Genomic DNA, 19,599 nt, shown 5'->3' on the forward strand with positions numbered 1-19,599 from the left:
TTCCCAGAATCCTGTCTGAAACTACAAATATCACCTCAAAATGAAATACCTATTCAATTCTTTCTGCTTTCCAGCAATTACTTCTCCCAGGTTCACCTCATTCTTTCTCCTTGGCCCAAGTATCCCCTAACCTGGCACAAGCCATTTGATGATATAAAATTTCAGAGCTTATCTCTTCAACACAGTTATCTTTCCTTTCCAGCAAACTATTTCCCCAAAAACATTTTAAGTGGTTACTCCCTAATTCAAAGTCTTAGGCCAGTACCTCACTTCCCTCCGATCTATTGGCCCAGCAAAAACTGATTCCTCTTTAAGCTTCCCATACCTTACAACTGCAGCACTTCCATTCGACAAACCGTATTTATAGTCATTTCTCAATCTTTAGAGCCTATGGTCACTTTCTAAATTCTTCAGTCCTCTCCTTCTGCTCTCTTTCCTGTATCCTGTCCAGCTTCTCAGCACATTCCTATTACCTAAACAATCTTCGTGGCTATGTTCTCCACCTTACCTTAGGCCTTCTCCCCAAACTTTCTCATTCTCCCTTAAGAGACCTAATCTCACCTCTCATTCCCTGAATCTGCCTTTACACTTCTGGGAATTCTCTAGAATCGTCTGCTTCCCAGTTCTCCTCTTTCCTTCTCCAACCCTGTCTCAGGTGTTCTCTACTCCCCTCAGCTTTTCTAATATCTAGTTGTCACAGTGTAGATATTAGAAATGTGATAATATCTACTCCTCCCAAACCTTTTTTTAGTTGTTGCCCCAATTCCCCTCAACTTTTCTCTGTCATTCCCCACTTCCCTCCACCTTTGTCACCGTTCTACTCCCTTTTCTATATTTTCTGGAGGTGATTCTCAGATCCCTTATGTTACTCTCAGCTTCCCCAATTTTGCCTCATTCCTTTCTACCGTCAACAACGTTATTTTTCCTACAATTTCCATTGACTTGGAGCCTCCCCTAGTCCCCCAATCTGCCTTCTACTCCATCTAAATGTCTCCAGGCCGCCGCCAACATTTTCTCCCATCCGTAGACTCCTTTCCCGTGCCTCTCTGGACGCCCAGAGACACCATTCTCCAATGGTTAGGGCCTGGCCCCTAGGGAGAAGGGGTATAGGTCACGTACCCCATTCGCATCTTGGCTCCGCTCTGACTGCCCCCGCTGCCGGGTAGAGGTGGGCGAGAGGGAAGGCGGCCGAGGTGCATGCTCTTTTCGAGGGCCGACATTAAGTGGAGGCTGCACGCACGTAGTCAAACAGTAGGCGAAGCTTAGTCCCACGTTGAGTGTGGCCCAACCGGTCACGGCTCGCTCCCCTAACGACGTCCTGTCGCCTTTGGACAGCACCCAGATACCGGTAGCACCGCCTACCGCCCACCGGCTCCGTAAACTCCACCCACTCGCTTCAGCGCTTCCACCGGAAGTGCGCAACAGCCCTCCCACAAAGGAAGCTGGGTAACTGAGTCTGAGAACTTCGCAGTCTCCCAGCCCGGAACCCGACGTCTTTCGCCGGAAAGAGGAGCACTCTTCAGGGCAATGCACCCTGGGCAATGGAGTCCTCGAAGGGCGTATTCCTATGCACTTGCGCAGCTAAAGGCGCCGCCAGCCAACCCCGCAGAGGTCGTGTAGCAAAGCATCCTGGGTATTGTAGTTTATTGTAGGGAAGACGTCTTGGCGCCTTCTCTTTCCACGATTGTCCGGAGTCTGTTAGAGGAAGAGCCGCTTCTTTCTGTCTCCCAGGCTGCACAGCGGCGCCGGTTGCCGGGGAACGCAGGCGCGGTGGTGGAGGGATGGCGGGAGGATATTGCTTAGGTGCTGGAGACGGAGTTGAGCTTGTAAAGAAGAGCTCGGGCTCAACATGAAACAACGAAAAGGCCAAGGGCCTGGGGGCAGCCGTGGGCGCAAGAAAAGAGGTAATCCGAGCGATCAAAGATTGAGGAAAGCGTAATAGGGGAGCAGGATGTAAGGAATTTTAGGGAGACCCCCCCAACCGCTCTGGCTAAACAAGGGACGGAAGAGGGGAAATAGCCAGGGAACCAGAAGGTTAAAAGGAGGGGCAATTGGCCCTCCAGAGAATGGAAAGGAAATCAGGGGCTGGGGTAGGGGCCGCAGAGTGGTGGTAAATGCGGTGCGATGAAGGTTACCGGTAGGATGACTGTAAAGGAGAAGAACAAACAGTAGGAGTGGTTTTGATAACGAAGTTAAATGTGTGTATGTGTGTTTGTGTGTGTGTAGTTTTAGAGGTCCACAGGGACAGGAAGAAACATAAATTGGCAAAGGGATTGTGCCATTGCTTGTGTGATTGTGGGCAAGGATCACGGTTGCTACATTACCGAATGACCAAGGACTAGTACAAAGCAGGACTCGGTAAATGTTAGTTGAATGAATGAAGCGTGAAGGGCTATGAGCAGGAGTTTGAGAAAATAATTGTGGAGTATAGAGCGGGGAAGAAAGGAATGACAGGTGTGATAGGATTGGAGTCGGAGTAAGGGAATGAGGATCTCCTGAAGGACCTGAGATCGTGAAAGAGTATGCAGCAGAGAGCGCTTATCAGGTTAGCAGCTCAAGAAGACACAAGCTCACCGAGTAAGGGATATTAACTGCAGTGAAAACAGTCACCCTAGAAACCCAGAGTAGATCAGGAAACTGGACATTGAATCTCTACAAGGCTGCCTTGAAGGAAAAACGGACATGGGGTTACCCTGCCTTTTTGCATTGTACGCGGTTTACTGAGAAAAGAATACTGGGAACAGTGATAGGACTTTAGGCCATTGGGTTGAGGACTGAAGCTACAATCTGGGAATTACTCTTATCCAAGCTATTTAAAGATTACTAAGGCAGTTTTGAGGTAATGACTTTTCTTGCCGCGAAAGATAGGAGGATCTGAGACTGAAGTATGCTAGTGCTCCCTATGTCAAACCAGTCAAGCAAGTTTGGTTGATAAGCGGAAAGTCAAAGTAGAAATAATAATACACAGTATAGATAGAATATACTTTTTTCTATACCATTTACATATGCAGAAATATATACACAACTATGTATAATTTTTATGTTGAGATTATCCACAAGGATTATGGTGGGTCTTCTCTCCACTATGGAGGGCAAGAGGGGGTATACTTAGAAAAATCTCAACCAAACTTAGAAAAACTTCAACTACTTGTGATATTTTTGTTTTTCAGATAATAACTCAAATCAAATCTTAAATCCTAATTCGTTATCAGGGTAGCTTACATGACCGGGTAGGTTATTCTGTGATCTGATTTGATAGTTACTTCTCATGTATTAGAAGAATAGGTAGGATAAACCTTCTTTCCAAATGATGATAAATCACTGAACTAAAGACTAAAGTGTTTTGTTTATTTTCATTCGAAAAGCATATTATGTATTTTCTATATTTACTCTAAATTTTGACTCAGTTTTCTTGGATTCTTCCACAGGTTTGAGTGACATTTCTCCATCTACAAGCCTGCCCCCTCTGGTTGAAGGCCAGCTACGCTGCTTTCTAAAACTTACTGTTAATAAAGTTATATGGAAGATTGCAAAGCCTCCCACTTGTGTACTTGTCCGAGTGAGGTGGTGGGGAGAAACATCAGATGGAACCCTCTTTTGTCCCAGGGATGCATTGCAGACTGAACCAAAAGCTGTGAGAACAACTACACGTTATGCTATTCGTTGTGGTCCAAAACAGTTTACCTCTTACCTGACAGGTATGTTATTGTTTTATCATTGTACCTGCAGACCTAATATAAAGCATGTGGTTATATTGTCAGCAATAAGTGTTGTTGTGTACGTAATATATATGATTCTAGTTTAGAAAGAAGCCCATAGAAAAGGTAGAATCTCAATAGTAGACACATGAGGCGAACCTTGTAAGTGATAACCCAACTGTAGACATGACGTGTTTTTTAGAAAATGAAGAGATAAGAGGCTGAATGTGGTGGCTCCTCATGCCTGTAATCCCAACACTTTGGAGGCTGAGGCAGGAAGATCACCTGAAGCCAAGAGTTCAAGACCAGCCTGGGCAAAACCCTGGTTCTACAAAAAAAAAAAAAAAACAAACTAGATTCCACATGCATAGCAAGACCCTGTTTCTACAAAAAGAAATGTTTTTAATTAGCTGGGCATGGTGCTACCCACCTGTAGTCCCAGCTACTTGGGAGTTTGAGGTGAAAGAAATCACTTGAGCTCAGGAAGTTGAGGCTGCAGTGAGCCATGTTCGTGCCACTGCACTCCAGCCTGGGTGACAGAGTGATACCCTGTTTAAAAAAAAAAACGGGAAACAGAAAATAAAGAGATAAGACATCAAATATTCACAAAGTGTGTGCTCTAACTGAAAACTTGGAAAAAGTATGCTGCTGCTTTTTTTTTTTTTTTTTTTTTGGGACGGAATCTCCCTCTGTCACCAGGCTGGAATGCAGTGGCACGGTGGCATGCTCTTGGCTCACTGCCACCTCTGACTCCCTCTTTCAAGCAATTGTCTTGCCTCAGGCTCCCAAATAGCTGGGACTACAGGCGCATGCTGCCACGCCCAGCTGATTTTTGTATTTTCAGTAGAGACGGGTTTCACCCTGTTGGCCAGGATAGTCTCTATCTTCTGATCTCGTGATCCACCCATCTCGGCTTCCCAAAGTGCGGGGATGACAAGTGCGAGCCACCACACCCGGCCAAAAGTATGCTATTTCTTAAGCTGTGTGGTAGATATTCACATTATTATTATTCTTTTATTTACTCTTTTTTTTTTGTGAGATGGAGTTTCGCTCTTGTTACCCAGGCTGGAGTGCAATGGCGCGATCTCGGCTCACCGCAACCTCCGCCTCCTGGGTTCAGGCAGTTCTCCTGCCTCAGCTTCTCAAGTACCTGGGATTACAGGCACGCCCTACCATGCCCAGCTAATTTTTTGTATTTTTAATAGAGACGGGGTTTCACCATGTTGACCAGGATGGTCTCGATCTCTTGACCTTGTGATCTGCCCGCCTCAGCCTCCCAAAGTGCTGGGATTACAGGCTTGAGCCACCGCGCCCAGCTCTTTTATTAACTCTTTGTGTACATATTTCACTTCAAAGAATATAAAATGTAAAGAGTAAACTAATGAATATGTCATCATATGTTAGCATGAACCATAATTTTTTTTTCTCAAACCATTTTTATTACACTCAAGGTATTAAGCAAAATAACCTCATAATTAAGATACTGTATCAGTCAAAAAAGGGGAAGTCACCATTATATGAAGAGATTTACAAATGAGTAAAATACATAGGCTATGACAGAATTAACTTGAAGTGAGAGGGAGTTGCTTTTTTTCCTAGGCTGGAGCAAGGTAGTAAGAAAAATTATATGAGTTCCTCAGATAAAAATAACACAAAAAAAGAAGGGGAAATGTATTGCATTTTACAGTTTTTGAAATACTTTCAATCTGTCATCTTATTTGATGTTTAAAATGACTCTGAAGTAGGTAAGGTAGTTATATTTTATTTATTTCTTCGTATTTTATTTTTAAGACAAGGTCTCTCTGTCAGCTGGGCTGGAGTACAGTCATGCAAACACAGTTCACAGTAGCCTCAACCTCCTGAGTTCAAGCAGTCTTCCTACCTCAACCTCCTGAGTAGCTGGGAATATAAGCGCCTGCCACCACACCCAGCTAATTTTTGTAATTTTTGTGGAGATGAGGTCTCACTGTGTTGCCCAGGCCAGTGTCAAACTTCTGTACTCAAGCAGTCCTCCTGCCTTGGCCTCCCAAAGTGCTGGGATTACAGGCAAGCCACCATGCCTGGCCAATTTCTTCATATCTGTTTAACCTTATTCTGAGCAGAAGTTAAGGCAATTGCAAAAACATGTTAAGTACAAATTTCTTTTTAATCAATGAGAAAATCTTTACATGTTAAATCTTCATAACTTTTTGTTTACAGAAAGCAAAAATACAGTAGGACAAATAAGATGAAACCTCTGCAAAGCACAAGAAAGCTTGTTCTGAGGCCCTGTATGTTTGCGATGGATATTATCCTGATTTTCTGGGTGATGAATTTGAGGTTAAGAGTTAAAAGTGACTAACCCAAGGTTACCCTAGTACCAACCCTAAATTCAGGGGGCACTTAACTCCAAAATTAATATTTCTGTTATACTGCCTTAGGAAATAGAAGGATTATAAGATTCTGAGATATGCCTCATACTCTTAGATCTTTCTTCCTTTACCTTTTGTTCTGTTGCAGAAAATAGCAGCCATGAAAATGTTTGGAGCATGGAATGATTAGAGTAGAAACTGAGAAAATTATGGCTCTACTACTTGGTTTTTGCCTCTCTTTAATCAGATAGGATTCACTTAGTAGGCATGTGAAAGACAGTTGGGGGTTGGAATAAATGCTGGACAATAGAGATTCTAATTCCACAACAAGAGAAGTATAAAGATCAGAAGTCTATTAAGTTTTTTGTCCTAGAAGTGATGAATAGTATAGTAGACTTATAATTAAGTGTAGAGGACTTATAATTGGACAGAACTGAGTTTTAGCCCAGTTCTTTCCATTTAAAACTGAGTGAACTTAGGAATGTACATGACTTTGCAGAGCCTCTTTTATCCCCAAACGAAGACAGAAATACCTGTATCATAGAGTATTAAGAGAATTAATTAAACATGGAAGAGCCTGGCTGTTAGTAAATAGCCAACAGATAAATATTAGTCCATTTCTCTTATTCTACATGTGTACATCATTTTATAGTCTACCAAGCACTTTTACATCTATTAGCCCCTATGACTTTCAGATAACCCCCATGAATAGTGTATTAGACCATTCTCATGGTGCTATAAAGATATACCTGAGACTGGGTAATTTATAAAGGAAAGAGGTTTAGTTGACTCACAGTTCCACATGGCTGAGAGGCCTCAGGAAACTTACAATCATGGTGGAAGGGGAAGCAAACACATCTTTCACATGGCGGCAAGAGAGAGAAAAATGAGTCCCCAGCAGAGCAGGGAGACCCTTATAAAACCATCATACCTCATGAGAACTAACTCACTATCATGAGAACAGTATGGGGGAAACAGTCCTCATGATTCAGTTATCTCCTCCTGGTCCCTCCTGTGACATGTGGGGATTATGGGAATTACAATTCAAGATGAGATTTGGGCAGGGACACAGCCAAACCATCTCAAGTAGTTACACAGGGATTATGTCATATAATTTGCCTAAAGTCATTTAGCAACCATTCAGCAACTACCATTTGGGAGGACACTGTACTAGCGTTCTGCTTGCAGTAACCCCAGCTCCTCACACAACAGTGATGCAAATATTATAAGCTTATGTTACAGACAACTACGGCTTATACAGAAATAGCTTGTGAATATTGCAGTCAGGACACAATCACAGGTCTTCTAATTATAATTCCTGCATGCTTTTCACTACAGTATTGAACAAATAATGAAAACGAACCATTTTCTCAACTTTGGTTAAGAAAATATTCAGAAGTTAAACTGTCCTGAAATGAACTTAGATTCCCTATGAATGCATTATATTTCTCCTCCTATGTGCATGAAGGTATTCATCTCAGTGACTAGTTAAGACTATAGTTGAGAAGTTTATTTTCATTTCTCTCGGTTTCAGGTGCTTTCAGTAGCTCAGTGCTCCAGATAAAACCCAAGAGTGTGCAATTAGATACTCCTGGGAGGCAGGGACCAACCCTTGCAGCTATGCATGGTTAGTCCTTTGTTCAATCAAAACTGGAAATGATGAGAATGAAAACAGATTTTTTGCTCTGTATATCTAAACCAAAGCCTGAGTTATTGGTAAATACATTTAACAGTACTCTTTTAAGGGCATTTTTCTTATCAAATACTTGATATGCTAAATATTTTTGTCCAGTTGATTTATTTTTTCTCAGTGTGAGGTTTCTGTTGTTCTTCTCTAAACCTTTACTGTTCTTTTGATCTTGGGTTCACACTCCTCCACCCCTAGAATGGTATGATAAGTATTAGTTTATCTGAAATTAAAATAATTTTTTAAGTTAAATTACTTTTCCCAGGTAGTTTTGTTATCTCTGTTGTCGTTTTTAAATCAATTGTATTTTCTATCAGTTGTATCACATTTTTTTATTGGGAAATACATGCACATGGTAAGACATTTTAAAGGTGTGAAAGGTTACCAGTCTCTTGTGTATCTTTACACAAGAATATATTTACTTATAAAATATATTCTATACTAATAAAAGCTTCTTTGCATAATTTCTTTTATTTACACAGATTACATATATACAATCAGCACTATTTTTCTAATTAGCAGTTCATCTTGGATGTTGTTCCATATCAGTATAGCTAGAACTACTCATATTCTTTTTGTCACTTTATTTTTCACCATTTTACCATAATTTAAAAAAAACTTTATTAAATATTCTGTTATATAGATCACTTCACAGACATAGATCACTTTACAGTTTATAGAGAATATAGATTAAGGAGTAGGCTAGGCTTGGTGGCTCATGCTTGTAATCTCAGCACTTTGGGAGGCCAAGGTCAGAGGATCACTTGAGGCCAGGAGTTTGAGACCAGCCTGGGCAACACAATGAGACCTTGCCTCTACAAAAATAAAAAAATTACCCCAATGTGGTGGCATGTGTCTCTAGCCTCAGCTACTGATGAGTTTAGGGCAGGAGGATCACTTGAGTTCAGGAGTTTGAGGCCGCAGTGACCTATGATTGTGCCAGTGCACTCCAGCCTGGGTGACAGAGTGAGACCTTGTCTTTAAAAGAAAGTAGAATAGTAGAATTTAGTGGAAAAAGGATATGTGCTTTTCTAATTTTTTGAGTTATTACTGAATTGTTTTCTGGTTAGCCATCCTATTAGCAACCTATTAACGTACCTAATTTCTCTCACTTTCACCAATGCAATGTGTTATGAAACATAAAATAATTTTTTTCAAATTAAAAAGCTTTTTAGCATATACCCCTCTACCCACTTCTTAAAAAAGAAAATAAAAGTAAATAAAAACTATCTGTGTTGTAATTGTTTCTGATTAGATATGGCTGTGCTGGTGCTGGAAGTAATCACCAAACTTGACCATCTTCCAATTGGTAGAGTTCAGATCAATGGACTAGCCCAGCTTTCTCCAACCCATCAAATCAATGGATTTTTTACCATTGTGTCAGCAACGTCTAAGAAACTTGGAGAACTCCAGGTAAAAATATATTTTAAGTATTTGCTGCATAGAATAAACTTTTGGGGCAGAGATAGTTGATTCTGTTTGTAGAATGAATAGGTACATGGCTACTGTATATGATGCTAATTTCCACCTCATTTTTTTGCTCATATTTTTACCCAGTAGACCTACTTCTGTTTCCCATTTATCCAAATCCTCTTAGTGCCATCTCAAGTTCCAAGAGTCTTTCACGCCTCCTACTGCATTCATTCTTCTTGTACTCTTTATTACATTCACAAAAGCATTAATTATATAATCATGTTCAGTTATAATTCCACATAGTTTCCAAAATTGTTTATTAGTATGCTCCCTTTAATTCCTCTTCCTTTTAGTTTCTAGATTCCCTGAGAGGCAAGCCTTTGTTTTCTGCTTTCTTTGTTTTTCCTATAGCTCCTAACATAGTACTGAATAGTAATTGCTTATTTGACTCATGTAAGTGGTATCTTTGATGTATTCATTTATTGCTTCAGCTTACTTTGTAAATTTTATTTCTAATTGACACATAATACACATATTTTTAGATTACAGTGTGATGTTTAGATACGTGTATACATTGCGTAAAGATCAAATCAGGGTAATTAGCATATCCATCGTCTCAAACGTGTTATTTCTTTGTGGTGAGAACATTGACAATCCTCTCTTCTGGCTATTGTGAAATATGCAGTTCATTCCTGTATTGTTAACTGTATTCACCCAATACAGTGCAATAGAATACCAGAATTTATTCCTCCTAACTGTACCATAGTACCTACTGACCCACCTCTCCCCATCCTTCCTCCCTGCTTACCTTCCCTAGTCTTTGTTAACCACTATTCTACTCTACTTCTATGAGATCTACTTTCTTTAGATTCTACATGAGCGAGATCATGCAGTATAATATTTGTTCTTCTGTGCCTGGCTTATTTAATTTAACATAATGTCCTCCAGGTTCTTCCATGTTGTCACAAATGACAGGATTTCCTTCTTTTTTATTGTAAATAGTATTCCATTGTATATGTATACATTTTTTTAATCCATTCGTCGATGAATGCTTAGGTTGATTCCACATCTTGGCTATTGTGAATAGTGCTGTGATAGACAGAGTATAGGTATTTCATTGACATAGTGATTTTGTTTCCTTTAACTATACCGTCATGCATTACTAATGATGGGGATATATTCTGAGAAATGTGTCCTCAGGCAATTTCATCCTTGTGCAAACATAATAGAATGTACTGACACAAGCCTAAATGATATAGCCCACTCACTACACACCTAGGCTTATGGTATAGTTTATTGCTCCTAGGCTACAAACCTATACAGTATGTTACTATACTGAATACTGTTATAACACAGTGATGGCAGTTGTAATAAAATGGTAAAAATTTGTGTGTCTAAGCATATCTAAACATAGAAAAAGTACATAAAAATAACAGTATAAAAGATAACAGATGGTATACCTATATAGAGCAGTTACGGATAGCATACACGACTAGAAGTTTCTCTGGGTGAGTCAGTGAGTGGGTGGTGAGTGAATGTGAAGGCCTAGGACGTTACCATCTACTACTGTAGACTATATAAACACTGTGCACTTAGACTACACCAAATTTACAAAACAATTTTGTTCTTTAATAATAAATTTACTTTAGCTTACTGTAACTTTTTATTTTATAAACTTTGGATTTTTTTAACTTCTTGACTCTTTTATAATAACACTTGAAACACAAACACATTTTACAGGTATGCAAAAATATTTTTAATATCCCTATTCTGTAAGCTTTTTTCTATTTTCAATTTTTTTTTAACTCTAAACATTTTTGTTAAAAACTTAGACACAAACACGTACATTAACCTAACCCTACACAGGATCAGAATCATCACTATCACTGTCTTCCACCTCCATATCCTGTCCAACTAGAAGGTCTTAGAGTCAATAACACACACGGTGCTGTCATCTCCTATAACAGTGCCTTCTTCTGGAATAACTCCTGAGGACCTGCCTGAGGCTGTTGTACAGTTAGCTTTCTTTCAATAAGTAGGAAGACTACACTCTAAAATAAAAAGAAAAAGTATAACAGCAAATTGTAAATCAGTAACATAGCTGTTATTATTATCAAGTATTATATATCATACATAATTGTATGTGCTATGCTGATAGTGCAGGTTTGTTTACATCAGCATTGCCACAAATATAGAGTAATGCATTGCACTACCACATTACAACACTACAGTGTCACTATACAATAGGAATTTTTCAGCCTTATTGTAATCTTATGGGACTACTGTCATATATGCAGTCAGTTGTTGACAGAAATGTTACCTAGTGCATGACTATATAACAAGTAGCTAGATTGCTGGATCATATGGTAGTTCTACTTTTAATTTTTGTGAGGAACCTTTGTACTGTTGATCACAATGATTGTGCTAATTTACATTCCCACCGACAATGCCTGAGTATCCCTTTCTCCACATCCTCACCATCATGTGATACTTTTTGTCTTTTTTGATATTAACTATTCTAACTGGAATGAGATGATATCTTATTGTTGTTTTGATTTGCCTTTCCCTAATCATAGTGACGTTGAGCATTTTTTTCATATGTCTATTGGCCATTTGTATGTCTCCTTTTGAAAAATGTCTATTCAAATCTTCTGTTCATTATTTAATCAGAAAAAAAAGTTGCCGTTGAATTGTTAGAGTTTCTTATGTATTCTGGATATTAACTCTTATCAGTTGCCAAGTTTGCAAATATTTTCTGCCACTCAGTGGGTTGTCTCTTTGCTGTGTTGATTGTTTCCTTTGTTGTGCATAGCTTTTTAGTTTGATGTACTCCCATTTTCTATTTTTGCTTTTGTTGCTCATGCTTTTGAGGTCTTACCCAAAAAATCCTTTCCTGGATCGACGTCATGAAGCATTTCCCCTATGTTTTCTTCTAGTCACTTTATAGTCCTAGATCTTAAACGTAGTCTAGTCCATTTTTAGCTTATTTTTGTGTATGATGAAAGGAGTCTAGTCTTATTCTCCTGCATGTGGGTATTCAATTTTCCAGCACCATTTATTGAAGAGATCAACTTATGCTTTTTTCATACACTATTACATGCCTCTAACTTAGGATATACAGAGATAAGAGATGGCCCTTTTATTTAATTTTCCAGAACGCTCTGTAATACATATTATGTGATAGACATGCATGAGATGCTGGGAAAGAACACAGAAGAGTTCCTCTTCTGTGGGGGACTCATTGGGAGCACTTTCTAGAAAATTCTGAACTTTCAAACACCTTAGAAATTCCTGAGAGGTTATACATTGTCAATTGTATTCTAAAATTTAGAGAAAATTAAATAGGCAAATAAGAAAATAGTCCAAAAAAGATAAGGAAAGAACATCTAACATTACCAGAAGTAAGAATTTATTAATGTTACAAAATCATAAGCATATAATTTTGTCAGTGGAACAGAGTCCAGAAATAGATCCATCTAAGTGAAAAAAACTTAACATTTTCTTTATTGTATTTATCCTATTCTCATTTGTAATACATTAAATGTTAAAATAGTGACACTGTGTATTGATGACTTAATGGTAAAGTGAATCTGGTTTAGTCATGCTTTTCTGTTGATGATATAAATTTGCATCAGAACTGCCAGACAGTTTGGTATTATGTTTCAAAAGCCACATGAATTATTGTATATTGTTTACCTCAGTAATTCTACCCCTGGGGATTTACTTTAAGTAAATACTATAAAAAGAGAAGAAAGCTATATGCTTAAGTCTAGTAATGGAAATACATTTTTAATATTGGGAGAATGAAAACAATTTATTCAACAATATTAAAATTGTAGTCTATTTGTGGAATCTTTTCTATCCATAGAAGATAAAATTGCATAGTTACGATTGTGTAGCAGCTGGAAAAATGATTATTGATTGATGACAAAGGAAAATTCAAATTAACATATGTGCATATGATCGATGACTAGGGAAAAACAAGGAAAAATGAAATTGGGAGGAGTATAGGATTCTAGGTAAGGTGGGTTTTCTTCGGGGTTTTTTCGAGACAGAGTTTCGCCCTGTCACCCAAGCTGCAGTGCAATGGCACTATCTCGGCTCACCACAGTCTCCGCCATCTGGATTCAAGCAGGTCTCCTACCTCAGCTTCCTGAGTAGCTGGAACTACAGATGTACACCACCATGCCTAGCTAATTTTTGTATTTTTGTATTGTTTTGTTGCATTGTCTTTGATTTAAATGTGAGGGTAATGCTGGCATCATAAAATGATTTTAGAATAGTTCCTCCTCACCGGGCGAGGTGCGGTGGCTCACGCCTGTAATCCCAGCACTTTAGGAGGCCGAGGCAGGTGGATCACGAGGTCAAGAGATAGAGACCATCCTGGCCAACATGGTGACACCCTGTCTCTACTAAAAATACAAAAAATTAGCTGGGCATGGTGGCGCGTGCCTGTAATCCCAGCTACTCAGGAGGCTGAGGCAGGAGAATTGCCTGAACCCAGGAGGCAGAGGTTGCAGTGAGCTGAGACCACGCCATTGCACTCCAGCCTGGGTAATGAGCGAAACTCCATCTCAAAAAAAAAAGAAAAAAAAAAAAAGAAAAAGAATAGTTCCTCCTCTGTTTATTGGAAGCGTTAACATAGAATTGATTACATGTCTAGTAGAGTTTACCAGTGGAGTTAAGTGGGTTCTGGATTTTTCTGGTCATCTTTCTTTTTGAGTGAGCTTTGGTAGTTTGGTTTTCAAATAATTTGTCCATTTCATTGAAATTGTTGAATTTATTGGCACAGAGTTGTTTATAACATCTCTTTCTCTTTTTAAATGAAAGCAATTGTGATTCTATCTCTTCTTTCATTCCCAATATTAGTAATTTGTTTTCTCTTTTCTTCTTCCGGATCAGGCTGGATAGAAGTTTAACAATTTTATTAATCTTTTCAAGGAGCCAGCATGTGATTTCAAGAGACTTCAAAGTATCTTAGACTGCTTGACATTTTTCTACCAGTAACTGAGTTTGTTTTTTTCCAATCTTTTCATCCTCTGTGTACTCCATTTTATAGTTTCTATTACTCTATATTCATATGTATTAATCATCTTGTGCAGTATCTAACCTGCTTCTAACCCCATCAGTCATTTTCATTTCAAATATTTTCATCTCTAAAAGTTACATTTCCTTTTTTAATGTACATTTTCTTTTTCTCTTTGCAGTCACATTTTCTTTTACAACCATTAGGAGTATCTGTGTGATAACTGTTTTAAGGTCCCGTCAATTTTATCACCTGTCATTTGAGGTCTATTGATTAATTGTTCTGTGGTTATAGGGCATGTTTTCCGACTTCTATTAACTTTTTACTGAATACCAAACATTGTAAATTTTATATATTATGCACTTGATTTCCCCCCCCCTTTAAAGAGCGTTGTTGTCTGGGCACAGTGGCTCACGCCTGTCCTAGCACTTTGGGAGACTGAGGCAATTGGATCAGTTGAGGCCAGGAGTTTGAGACCAGCCAGGCCAACATGGTGATGAAACCTCATCTCTACAAAAAATAACAAAAATTATCTGGGCATGGTGGCACATGCCTGTAATCGCAGTTACTAGGGAGGCTGAGAAGGCTGAGGCAGGAGAATCACTTGAACCTGGGAGGCAGAGGTTGCAGTGAGCCAAGATCATGCCACTGCACTCCAGCCTGGGTGATGGATTGAGACCCTATCTCAAAAAAATTTTTTTTTAAAAAAAGAATGTTGGACGCTTACAGGCAATTCATGAAGGCTTCCCAGTACTAAGTACATGAGTTGCCAAATTGAAAAAGTCTCCTGAGGAACTTACCTGTATCTTGATGCATACAAACTAATTGTAAAAAATCTGAAACAATCAGGGAAATTAGAATGTTGACTCAATTTTTGATAAATTTAAAGAATTTTTATTAATTTTTAAAATGTGATAATGGTATGGTGCTCATGTTTTTTTAATGAGTCCTCATATTATTAAAAATGTGTTTACGAAATAGTATGATATCTGGAACTTGGTTCACAATAATCCAGTAGCAAAGCAAGGCTTAGAGGAGTATAAATGAAACATGATTAACCAGATGCGGATAATTGTTGAAACTGGATGATAGTATCTGTAGTCATTATTTATTTTTTTCTAATTTTGTATATGTGTTAAATTTTTCATGATAAAAAGCTTAGAAATTTGTTTTTGTTATTATTGCTGTTGTTTTTTTAAGACAGAGTCTTGCACTGTTGCCCAGGCTAGAGTGCAGTTGTATGATCTCAGCTCACTGCAACCTCCACTTCCCAGTTTCAAGTGATTTTCCTGCTTCAGCCTCCCAAGTAGCTGGGATTACAGGCATGTACCACCACATCTAGCTAATTTTTTTTTTTTAGTATGCATGGGGTTTCACCATGTTGGCCAGGCTGATTTCAAACTCCTGGCTTGAAGTGATCCACCTGCCTTGGCCTCCCAAAGTGCTAGGATTACAGGCGTGAGCCACTGCACCCATCGACAGAAACATTCTTCTTGATATTAATTTTTTTTTTTTTTACAAAAAGGAAAGTGTCCATTAAGTACAACATAGTGATGAAGGCTGACTTTCAGCACAATATCATTGTGACATTTTAGAACACTGAAAACACAACAAGATCCTATAAATTTCCAGAGAACAGGAGAAACAGTCACACACAGAAAGAACTGAGAAGTAGTGTGGCTTCCAACGTCTCAAAAGCAACATAGGAGCCAGAAGACAATTCAGTAATGCCCCCAGAATGCTGAATGAAAATGGCGTAGAAGTCTCTCTCTCTAGGCAAACTATCTAGTGTGAGAGTAGGATGAAGTTTTTGTATGGACAAAGTCTCAAAAATTCATACCTCTCCCACACTCTTCCTGACAAAGCAGCTGAAGGACTCTCTCTACCAAAATGAAGGAGTAAACTATAGAAGAAGACAAGGTGGAATATTCCAAGTGAGATAGAACACAGGAGAAAGCCAAAGAGAATCCCTTGATTTAAGGTGAACCAGCTGTACGCAAGGCATAGATGGCAGCTATTCCAAATTGGAGTATGTCCTAGGGCTCTGGGAGAGATTTCTCACCAAAAAAAAAAAAAAAAAGTTACAAAACACATAATGTGTCTGAAAATCTTAAGAGGAGAATTCAACAACTGCCAAAAGTTCAGAATTGAATTAACAGTAAGAACAATAAAAACAAAGCAAATGTTGGCATGCACCTATAGTCCCAGCTACTCAGGAAGCTGAGACAATAGAATCACTTGAGCCCAGGAGTTCACGTTCAGCTTGGGCAACATGGCAAGACCAGATCTCTAAAAAGAAATTTAAAAAAAATTTTAACTAAGCAAATGAGAAAACAAGACAGCATTTTGGGAAAAAGTTGTGCAAGAAAGGAAAAATAATCAGTGCATTTAATTGTTCAGCTATAAATGGAGTATATATTCATACTATAATTGTAATTAGATCAATAATCAGTGTTTATGATATTACTGTATTGGCACATTTCGAGGATGGAGGAAATAAGTGGATGTGAGATAAAGCTAAATGCTTATCTCCCATATTATTAAGTCAACAGATAATGCCTGGAAACCAGAAGAAGTCTAAGTATAGACATAAATATAATCATGTTATTTGGAGCTATAGAGGTAAATATCTTATGAATCATGTATGGAAATTGAAAGTTCCTGCCTGTGAGGAAAGAGGAATGGTGTCTGTGTAAGAAACTTGTTTTATGCAGTGTAACAAAATTATAGAACTGTTTGAATCTGAACGTGCATGTGTTATATTAATTTTAAGATACTTTAAAAAATAAACATGCAGTGAATGATGGAGCTTGAATTCTTGTTATACCACTGCTTTGCTCTCCCCAAGGACAGTACTGAATTGACTAACCGTGTGATCTTTCCTGACAAAAGAGGTAAGTGTAGCCAGTAAGAAGCTGATAGAATGGAAGATGGAGGAAGAAAGGTGGCTTTACAGTGTTGCTGTGTAGGGGAATATTGGGTTTGGTCAGACTGGGGAGTGAGGAAAGGCAAAGGAGGCAGATATAGTTCATTGCAATCAATCTGATTGAGAGAGAAAGCTTTGTTGTATTCCATTATTGATATAGGTTAGATGTTAAAAAAAAAAATGAGTCAGGCAGACTGGCTGTAAAAGAAGTCAGCTGCCAAAAATATATTCAGACTTAGGAAGAGTGTTGAACTTACGCTGTTATATAAGCATGTAACATAATATATACACATATGTAAGATATATATGCATCTCTATATATACACACAAACATATGATTATTTAAAGTTTGAAATTGGGAAACAGGAATACTTAACTATGACTGTTTTCATTTGAAATCATTCATTTGATCTGGCTAGAAATGTGATACTTCTGTACTAAGTAATCAGTATCAAGTATTATATATATGATGGGCATTACATTATTCATTTTTAAACCATTTAATTATAAGATTTCATTTTTATTCAGTTTTATAACAGACCATAGCCATTCACAAACATGAGTATTTCCAAACAAAGGTAGAATCTTGGCAAAATAGTTTTGATAGTTATGGTACTACTACTAAGACATTTGTAAAATTTAACATTTCAGACGTCACAGTTAATCTTAAATATTGTAGTAAATTTTATTAACCTCCATTTGTTACACTTGCAGTATAAATTGAGAAAGATAAGTTGAACAGCGTTAGTCTTCATAAAGCTTGAAACCAAAAAAATCTTTTTGGGATATCAGTCTTTAGCTCTACAATTTTAGGAATGTATTTCATGCCTTCAGTTTCATTTCTGGAAATCCTGTTTCAGCATGGAAAAATACAAAAAAGTAGAACAGATAGTTCCTTGCCAGTAAAACTTTCCAAAGATACAGTCATCAAGTCATGAGTAAATCAAATAACATATGGTTCCTTGTTAGTGCACTTGCAGATAAGCCATCAGATTTTTTACATAGGCAGTAATGTCACTTACAATGGCCCTGTACGTGTTTGATCAGTCTGTGCTAGTGATCTGAGGCTGGGATTTCTCCTTGGACAACATAAACCGGGAGACTTCTTTAAACTCAAGCTCAAAAACATGTTTTAGCACCACACCTCATACTAAGCCACCTAATATCCATGTATTAATGACAGGCTACATACTGCTTATCCAGTTTTTCGAGGCGGGGGTGTTGTTGTTGTTGTTGTTATTTAAGACAGGGTCTTGCTCTGTCACCCAGGCTGGAGTGCAGTGGTATGATCATGACTCACTGCAGCCTTGACCTCCTGGACTCAAGTGATCCTCCCACCACAGCCTTCCTAGTAGCTGGGACTGCAGGTGCACACCACCACACTCGGATAATTTTTGTATTTTTTTGTAGAGACAGGGTCTTGCGATGTTGCCCAAGCTGCTCTTGAACTCTGGGCTTAAGCCATCCTCCTGCCTCAGCCTCCCAAAGTGCTGGGATTATACATGGGAGCCATTCTGCCCGGCCTGTTTATCCAGTTTATCAAGCAAAATATTGACCAACAGAATTTATTTAATTCATATGTTAGTGTGTGTGTGTGTGTGTGTGTGTGTGTGTGTGTGTGTGTGTGTGTTGTTTGACTTTTAGCCCTGTAGACAAATAAGGCAGTAAATAACTTTATGCTTCTCTGTCTTTGCAAAGTGTTACCATCTTGGATTTAGATTTTGAAACAAGTTCATTGTCATCAAAGACCATTTCAGAATCATCATCCTTTGTCATCAGTCTTTAATAAAGTTTTCAAGACTTTTCAGTTTAGAGAGGTATTTTTCCTTGATTATATGTTTGTCTTGCGCATCACATTTAAAAATTTTTCACTTACACAAAATTCTCATTGATACTTTAAATGAATACAACTCTTGGGAAGTTATTTTTATCTGTGTTCTCATCAGCTACAAATAAGAATGCCACAAATTATTTAACATTTTCACTCAATTCACCTTTTAAGTATGCAATCCTACCACTAACATGCTGAATAACTATAATTTTGGTTAGATTTATATATGCAAATCATGCTATTACACACAAACTCTGCTGCGTTCACTAAACGTTCTTTTATTAAGATTTTGACACCCTAAAGCTTTTGATCTTAATATGTAACTCCATTTCACAGGAATACCACTCATTATCTAAATTTTAAAATAACCTGTTTAAATATGTACTTTCTTTTTATTCCATTTTCATAATTTCTTTGTTCTACAGGCCAATCATAATTCTTACTATAGTTTGTTTCCTGATGTTATCTTTTGACACAGTCATATCTTGTTTGATGTTTTACCATTAGAAATATTCTTGTTGAAGTCAAAATAAAATATAAGATAAATCTCTAAATTTAAAACGTTTTATTTGGGAAGCAAGAATTGTAATTCAGGACATATGGAAAGGTGGTGGTCTTCAGTATGTACAAAGAACAAAAAGAAGGTTGGGAGTTTTACTAGAAAGAA

General features: G+C 38.1%; 2 protein-coding genes across 9 annotated transcripts in view; one reads left to right on the top strand and one right to left on the bottom strand.

The window, feature by feature from the left end:
* Positions 1-1,402, bottom strand: part of PPME1 (protein phosphatase methylesterase 1) — a 74,848-nt gene extending 73,446 nt beyond the window's left edge. The window contains exon 1 of one of the 2 annotated variants that reach the window (XM_074400937.1): positions 1,120-1,398. In XM_074400937.1, the coding sequence (XP_074257038.1) occupies positions 1,120-1,220 (101 nt within the window). In that variant the 5' untranslated portion in view covers positions 1,221-1,398. Of the gene's footprint in view, positions 1-1,119 lie in introns of both variants that reach the window. The other variant, XM_074400936.1, reaches the window with a different exon arrangement.
* A 235-nt stretch (positions 1,403-1,637) lies between these two features.
* The window catches only part of C2CD3 (C2 domain containing 3 centriole elongation regulator), a 161,352-nt gene continuing 143,390 nt past the window's right edge, over positions 1,638-19,599 (top strand). For 5 of the 7 annotated variants that reach the window (XM_074400940.1, XM_074400938.1, XM_039471509.2 and 2 more), the window contains exons 1-3: positions 1,642-1,904; positions 3,429-3,698; positions 8,992-9,149. In XM_074400940.1, coding sequence (XP_074257041.1) covers positions 1,850-1,904; positions 3,429-3,698; positions 8,992-9,149 — 483 coding nt within the window. In that variant the 5' untranslated portion in view covers positions 1,642-1,849. Of the gene's footprint in view, positions 1,905-3,428; positions 3,699-8,991; positions 9,150-19,599 lie in introns of all 7 variants that reach the window. The other 2 variants (XM_039471508.2, XM_074400942.1) reach the window with 1 other exon arrangement.

This window comes from Saimiri boliviensis, chromosome 6 (genome assembly GCF_048565385.1).
Source record: "Saimiri boliviensis isolate mSaiBol1 chromosome 6, mSaiBol1.pri, whole genome shotgun sequence".
Classification (NCBI taxonomy): domain Eukaryota; kingdom Metazoa; phylum Chordata; class Mammalia; order Primates; family Cebidae; genus Saimiri; species Saimiri boliviensis.